The sequence below is a fragment of the Eumetopias jubatus genome, unplaced genomic scaffold (assembly GCF_037043125.1).
Source record: "Eumetopias jubatus isolate StellerSeaLion01/CBP00866 unplaced genomic scaffold, mEumJub1_p1.0 scaffold_2, whole genome shotgun sequence".
Classification (NCBI taxonomy): domain Eukaryota; kingdom Metazoa; phylum Chordata; class Mammalia; order Carnivora; family Otariidae; genus Eumetopias; species Eumetopias jubatus.
Window position 1 is genome coordinate 48972107 of NW_028274808.1, and position 7766 is coordinate 48979872.

Below are 7766 nucleotides of genomic sequence, written 5' to 3' on the forward strand. Positions count from 1 at the left end.
AATCACTCAATATTCTTGAATCACTACCATCACTCAAAGGACAAATTCAGGAAATAAAGAACGGGAGACCTGGAGTAAATATTTCATTGGTCATGATGATCAAAAGATAATGGTTAATACACACACACTCAGACCTCATCCCACCTGTTGCAGGGCGGAAGCAATACCTCCAGGCCCCCCACCCTCTCCCTGGGCTTCTCCTGCCATGCCCTGCAGCCACTGCCTCACCCAGGACTCCACCCTTCACTTGGTACTTCTCCTGCCCCATTTGCAGCTTCCCTCAACACGGTGCCTGGACGTTCACTGTGAAGAAAAGCCAAGGACTTGACCTGAGTCTGCGGTGGGTAGGGTTGCAATGTCCACGAGTCCTTCTCTACCTCCTTTCCCAAATTCTCTCCTTCTCTACCCTCTCCCACCCCATCATTGTTCCCCGGAAACAAATAGGATGGCTTCACTGGTCAATTCTTTACATATACAAACACCAAAAGCAGAGGAAACACCCCTGGCCACCCCCCTCCCCCCAAACCCCAGTGCTGGGAGAGCAGCCCATGGCGGACGAGGCTGCCTCGGGAACTGCGGAGCTGCTGGAGCTGTCCGGCTGTTCTGGAAACTTCTTTGGCCTCTGGGCTTTACCTGGAGGCCTCTTCCTTCAGCTCCTTGTTTTTCCGCACCTCCTCCGCGTGCTTGTCCTAAGAAGGAAGGGAGCGAAAAGGGGAGGTCACACGGGCTTCCCCGGGGATAAAAGGGAAGCCAAGGGGCAAGAGAACCCAAAGTAAAGAATTGCTGCTGCAGGAAATGAAGAGAAAGGTCTGCAAAGATGCCCTGAGAAGGGGCAGAAGGTGGCAGGTGAGACTGGTAGGAGGCAGGTGAGCAAGCCGACTGATGTGGCCCCAGGGAGTTCATTGACTGGGGCCAGCCTCCCATGGGGGACCCACCTCACAGCGACCCCACAGCCCACCAGCTTCCCCCTCCTTCACCTGGCCATCCTGGGCTTGCACTGAGTGCATTGCTTGACTTAATGCAGGGAGCAGCTCAGTGTAGCTATGCCGGAGGAGCAGGTAGAACAGACAGGCCTCATTACAAATGTTCCCTGCACACACTTGCAACGTGACCGCTGCTTTCATTTCTGTCCATCCCCTCAGTACAAGTTGTTTTCTTCAGCCCCTTGGTGAAAGATGAGGGCTCTTAAGTATAAATTGACTGAAGAATTTTTGGAAATGTCACCCAAATCCAAAAAGTGGACTCACTGACAACTGGTGTATGAGAACCCTCTTTGTCGGACAGTGTTAATCAAGCCAAAAGATGGGATCTGACTTCAAAGACCCATCAGCTGTGTGACCTCGACTAACTGCTTCATCAATCAGGCCTCCTCGGCTCCCTGGTTTTTAAAGAGAGGGCCCTAAACCGGAAGCTGTTTTTACCTCTAGAATTCTGTGATTTTAGTGTTCACCTCTAGGGCACATTATGGTCTGCCTTACATCCCTGTTCATTGTGCATCTGTCTGGGTCCTCACTTTCTTGGAGGCAGGGAGCACATCTTTTTCTTCTTTTTATTTCCCAGTTCCTCCTATGGCACTTTGCACATGGCAGGTGCTCCATAAATATTGTCTCTGCCAGACCCTGGCAATCATCCAGATAGTATCATATCCAGATATCAAAAGTCAGACTGGAGTAGGCCTACTGAGGCAGTCCAGGAGCCCAGGATATACCTTAAACTATGAATCCATCCCTGAGAAAGCCCTAGAACTTTCCGTGGCCCTGGGGAAAGTGTGGGTAGTGGTGTATCTAGGGCAATGGTTCTAAACCTTGCTATGTATCAGCATGACCTAGGGAATTTGTTATACTCCTGGGTCCTCAGGCATGCCATGACAGTAGATCATTAGGGTCCCAAGGATCTGTAGTTTTAATCTTTACACCAGGTAAATCTGATGCGGATGGTCAGTGACCCATGCAGCTACCAACACAGAAAGCACTGGCTTGGAGCAGGGCAGAAGCCACACACCTGTCTCTTATTCCATCTCCCACATTCATCAGTGGCTAAGGGTCCAAAGGAGTCAATCAATCCCAAAGGAGTGATGCCCACTCAGATTCTGACTCTGACATCTTGCTTCTTTGAGTCTTACTCCACCTCCATAGCTATTACTCCGGGGGGGGGGGAGGGGCTTCTCAATCCCTTCCCCTTGGAATTGACCTCTACGTGAGCTCTCTGGGCAGAACCCTAGATTTCCGGGCTCTCTTTCTTTGGTCTCCAATGGTCCCCTCTCTGGCAAAAGGCCAATAGGATGACTCTGGGCTAGTCCCCCTGAAACGGGTTGAAAGAGTCCCCTGGACTTACATAGCCAGAGAATTGTGTTCTGGTCCCAGCTGCACTGCTTAGTGGCTGTGTGACCCTGGCCAAGTTATTTGACCTTCTCTGACATGGTTTCCCCATTGATTAAATAGGGATAACACTGTTCTGCTTACCTTATGGATTTGTTGTGAGGATAGGAGTAGGAAGAAGTAAAAGTGTTTTTGCCATTTTTTAAATACCATATCGTGGCTCTAGCCCCAATTATTTCTTTTGGGTTTGGCCTGAGAGCCCATGCCCCCATTTTACGGCAATCCCAGATTTTTTTTTCTCCTGCAAGAATTTGTTCCTAGCCATCCCTCGATAACTAGGGAAGACTGAAATGAGACCCAGATCACTTCCCTCCCATCTGATACTTGGTGGAGGTCTTACTGCCCCTAGAAGGGTGGAGTGTGAGAGCGGAAGGGCTGCCACATGCTGGCTAGTTGCAGGGCCTATGCAACATTCAGATCCCCTGTAAAGAAACCAATCTTTCTAGTAGCTGTTGCCAAGGGCCTGAGACTCTAGGCGGATGGGCAGGAAGGAGTGGGGACCACGCTGCTCACCATGGGACGAGGCCACCGATCGGGTCCCGGGAGTCACCGCGCAGCAGGCGGCTCCTGGAAATAAAACACAGAGCTGGAGCTCTCCCAGGAGCTGCAGGAGAAACTGGGGCAGGCTTGAGACTCAGGAAATGAGGCCAACGTGTTCTCAGCAGAACGGGCTGTTATTCTGCTGACACGTGGGACCAATCCCAGTCTCTCACGTTTCTCTTATATAGGTGACACCATTTGGTTTATTGACAAAGGGCAGAATATTGGAAAGACCTGTGACTCACTCAGTCCATATCATAGGTTTGTAGAGAATCATGTTTCCTGCTCAATGGTCAACTCAGCTTCTCATGCCCTTGGCTTAGAGCCAAGAGCCCAAGTCATCACCTTTCATTAAATCGAATCAGTCCATTCAAGGATGAACCAGGAATGTACAACTGCTTGTTCATCCTTACTCTTTTGCATTAGGCAGGCTTTCTCTAGAAGATAAGAGGTCTAATCTTCCTAAGACAATGAGAAATTTCAATTGTGTAGCTGCGCATTATATCCCTCAAGGAATTCTAAAGCTCAGCTCGTTTCTTGCCAATGACTTCCCAAAACATCCCTTGCAACTCTGTAAGGATCCAGCCTAACAGAAATACCCCCTTTCCTACCTGAGGCTGTTTGCTACCTGAAATAATATGTAAGTCCTTTATACTTGCCATGGAAGGAAGAGAGTGTTCCAGGAGTCTCTTCTTTCACCAAGAACACTTACCTTCTCTTGCAGCCGTTCCAACATGGCGGCAAGGTGGGCCTCCCGGTTCTCCTTATTGGATTCCATCTTCTGAGCCAGTTTTTCCTTAGCCATCTTGATGAAATTGTTGTTTTCCTCAATGGCTTTTTGGATCACCTCCCGCTCGTGTTCTCGTTTCTCTGCCAGGTGCTTTAGGAGCTCAGCTTCCTGGTACTAAGGCAGCACAAAGGGAAAAAGAGGCCCTTGAAAGTGAGCATGCCATGGTGTGTTTTCCCCATAACTTAAGAGCTCTATGCCCAGAACGCAGCCTCCCTGAACCTGGTCCCTGGCCCATTGGCAGGAAGCAAGGACACTTTCTGGATTCCCCCACCATTCCCTCAGTTCTTTTTTTCTCGTTGCCTTCATTCATTCCCTCCTTCCTTCATTCATTCACAAATACTAGATGACTATATACCTGTACCATGTGCCAAGCACTATGCTAGCAACTTGGGAAAGAAAAAAGTCTCATAGAAGTAAGATATATATAACTCTAATCCAGACTAGTATGTGACATATGCCTTAAGAGGTAGAGAGGAAATGCTATAAGAATCCAAAGGAGAAGAAGATTATTTTCTGCTTCAAAGATGAAAGCTTACATAAAGATGGCACCAGATTTGGGCCATCAGAATCAATAGGAAGCATAGAGGGCACACAAAGTGTGGAAGTATACCATACCATGACCTTCTCCTTCCCCCAGTTAAGGAGCCCTTTCCTTGATTGTCTAGCCTTTCCATAAATCCTTAGTGTTTGTCAATGTCTTCCTCCTGTTAGTGTGCATACTAGGCCACCTCTTGGACATGTGTAATGCAATGCCTTATCCGATACCGCTAACCAAACTGTAAGCTCCTAGAGACCAGGGATCTTTACTTCCTTGTTTCCCTCAATGGTACCTCATTATCTGCCTTGAACATGGGAGGGGTTACCTAAATATTTGTAGGTTGGTGGTGACTTGACCTCAGCTCAGAGCCACCTCTTATCTTCTCCAACTCCCTCCTGTCATGCTGAGTTGGAAGAAAGAAAGGACAGCACGTACCTTTCTTCGCTCCTCAGCTGCTTCTAGTTTCTTCTGGATCTCTTCCAGTGATGGGTCTCGCCGCCTGGGTAGGGAGGCATTGAACTCAGGAACCCCATCAAAGGAGGGTGGCTTCAGGATGACTTCAAAGGACTGGCCCGAGGTACATTTGTTCAGCTCGATGACTTCCATGTCAGAAATTACACACCAGTTCAGGTCCACTGTGTCTGCTGCAGAGAGCAGGAAACAGGATGCTCACCCCCTGTGGACTAGATTGGCACCCCAAAAGCATGCACACATGCATACATATATGGGAAATCTGGGGTCCCCAAGGCAAATCAATGACCAGGGTTCTGGGTTGGTCCTGAACCTGGCACCTAATAGGGTCAACGGGCTCCAGTGGGGCTGAAGGAGTTGGTAGCCACAGCAAGGGCTCAGGCTCCAAGAGTAGAGGTCCCAGGATTCGTGGTTTCTAATAATGGCTGTAGCAAATGCTTTTGCTTCTGCCACAAGGCTCCTCCCATACGTGAGCTCTTGCTCAAATTGTCCTGAGTGGTGGCCAACAGTGGTGCATTTGCCCACCACCCACCACCCATTCACTCCTCATCCCACTACCAATCTGATGGCTCAGCCTGTTGCCACCTCTCCCCTGCTCCCTCCTACCCTGCTCTCTTCTTTCTCTCCAGTCAGCACTGTCTTTCCGCTGGCTTTGATCTTTCCTCCTACACTGTCTCCCACACCAGCCTAGACAGAAAAAACAATCTCAGGTAACCCAAGCACTCTCATCTCTCATTTCCAGAACAAAACTGTCCCTTCCTTTTAATCCCTGGGAAATTAAGAGGTGACCTGTTCCCTGCCCCTCCCTGAGCAGAATGTGGCCATTCAGTGCTCCCTGCCAGTGTCCTGGGACCCTGTCACAGGTCCCAGTCAGCATAGCCCCCTCATTGGGTGACTGCAGGTGGAAGTCCTCTCTCTACCTCTGGACTCTCAGAGCATTCTCCACCATTCACAGAGGAGGCCTGTCAACCGTGGAATCTAGTGATTTCTACTGCATCTTGTCTTCTATTCTAGTGCTCTCCAAGGGCAGAATCTCTGTCTGCTTCACCTCTGTATCTTCCACAATATCCATTTGTTAAATGAATGAAGAAAAGCTAAGATCAAGATCGCTCAGCAGAGGGTCTGATTCAGATTTTCAACTGCTGTCTAGTCCCCCAGCTGCAGCCCCACACCAGGCTTCACATGGTGCTTAGACCCTCAGAATAAGCTGTGGTGATTTTACTGGCTCTAGGAAAGAGGAACATGATATGGGGAGGAGAGTTTCATGAAATTGGGACAGGAGTGTGGTATTCATGGATACAAGCCCAGGAACCCTCCACAAGTTCCTCTCCCAATGGTGGCCCTCACTTACCTTCATATTTATAGGATGATTTATTCAGGGGATCGGCCAGAAAACAGGAGCAGAACAAGGACACCAGTGGAAGCTCCTTCATCTTCTCTTTGTAGGCTGCAGAAACACCAACAGGACAACATGGTGACCCCCTACTAGACTCAGAAGTCAGCCTTTGTGAGAGTTTGGGTGCTTGAGCAGCAAGGGATGACCAGGCTCCACAGAGGCACCTAAACCACCCAGACCCACCCCTTGGCTGAGGATCCAGCCCCTTTTGCCCTGAGCAGCCTGGTTTGGGATTCCTGTGTGTGATTAGATCCACTTCTGTCCATCTTATTAGAACCTGAGCCTTCCAGAGCACCCAGATGATCCCATCTTCTCCTCAGTACATTGTTTCCCTTCCTAGTACTGAATGCAAAGTGCCTTCAGGTAAAGACCACAAGCACTAGTGCCTTTGCCCCAGCCTGGCACCCTAGACCTAGCTCTCTATTTCTTCACGCTTGCCAGAATATTTCATTTACTTTGCTCCACGATGCAGGAAATCCACACTCCATTTTACTCAAAGCATTCAGCAGTGCTTCTCTGAAAGGTAAAGAGGCTCACCACCATCCCTCTAGTCTTGACACTCACTGAGTGGCAGGGTCAGGATGTGAGTCTTCTCTGACCTTCCCAGTGCAGTGGTCAAAACCAGAGGTGCTGGTGTCCATGAGGGCTGGAGGAATACCCCCACCACCGTCTAGCCTCTTTGTGTCAGGGGAGGATTTGAAAACCAGGAAGTCACAGGTTAGAGCTGATACAGTGAAGTCCAGCCCACCTCTGCCCTGGCCCTGGCATGTGCTCCTGCCTGTACCCCCACCACTCTGGGGCCAGGGCCCCTTGTTTTAAGCTCCACTATGTTCAAGTTCTCTCTGTTCTCAACTAAACCCAGCACAGTGCTCAGGCACTCTCCTCTTTGTTTCCTTTTACAAATTGAAAACATAATTAAGTGTAAAATAATATATGTGCATTGTAAAAACTTTTTAAAAACACACACAGAGGAGTAAAAAGGAGGAAAAGCTCAATGGTGATCCCACCCATCATCTAGAGATAACTTCTTTTAACCCTTAGGTGTACTTCCTGTCAGTCTTTTATCCTTCTCTATGCTTATGTAAGTACATATATGTGTGCACAGAACTATTTTATGCTGTGGTGCCCCATCACATAAACAGTTTTTGTACATACCAGCGAGGGTCATGTTTTCTGGAATGTGGGGGCTGGATCCGGCTGAAAGTCACAAAGTAGGTCTGTCACTAGCTCAGGATGCTGTCACAAATCTGAGAAAGAGAGTATTTTACCACTGACAGGTTATTCCCATAAGAAAGGTCTTTATACAACTGGGGAGGGAATCCCCGGAAGCACCTGGTCTGCTCCCACCTCCAGGAACTCTACACACCCACTCTCCCTTTCCCAAACATAGACCCCCTGTTCAACACCACCATAATCAAGTTCAGTTTCCATGCACAAATGATAGTTTCATAATTAGCTTTCTAGTCTCAAGCCCCCTGAGTATCAGACATGAATTTCCCAAAACTATATGTGTCAAGAGGTGTTCATTTGTCTCCCTGTGCAGCTTAATGGCTGGCCCAAAGCAAAGGTTAGGGTGAGAGACAAATCCTAAGTCAGAATCACTTGGGAGGCTTTCAAAAAATAACTCTGTGTCCTGAATTTCTCCCTATTCCC

At 48.7% G+C, this 7766-nt stretch overlaps 1 protein-coding gene across 7 annotated transcripts; it reads right to left on the bottom strand.

Moving 5' to 3' along the window:
* Positions 1-629: 629 nt before the first annotated feature.
* On the bottom strand, positions 630-7281 carry STMN4 (stathmin 4). Of its 7 annotated transcripts, none has more exons than XM_028114357.1 (6): positions 7269-7281; positions 6069-6164; positions 5324-5404; positions 4682-4890; positions 3631-3822; positions 630-689 (listed from the first exon to the last, which is right to left on the bottom strand). In XM_028114357.1, exons 1-6 carry the CDS (start codon positions 7279-7281, stop codon positions 630-632), a joined length of 651 nt encoding a protein of 216 aa, XP_027970158.1. The 7 variants fall into 7 exon arrangements, with proteins under 7 accessions (XP_027970158.1, XP_087877554.1, XP_027970160.1 ...); XM_088021428.1 differs by having other exon boundaries at positions 4682-4914; XM_088021429.1 differs by lacking the exon at positions 630-689 and adding an exon at positions 2925-2945.
* Positions 7282-7766: the final 485 nt, after the last annotated feature.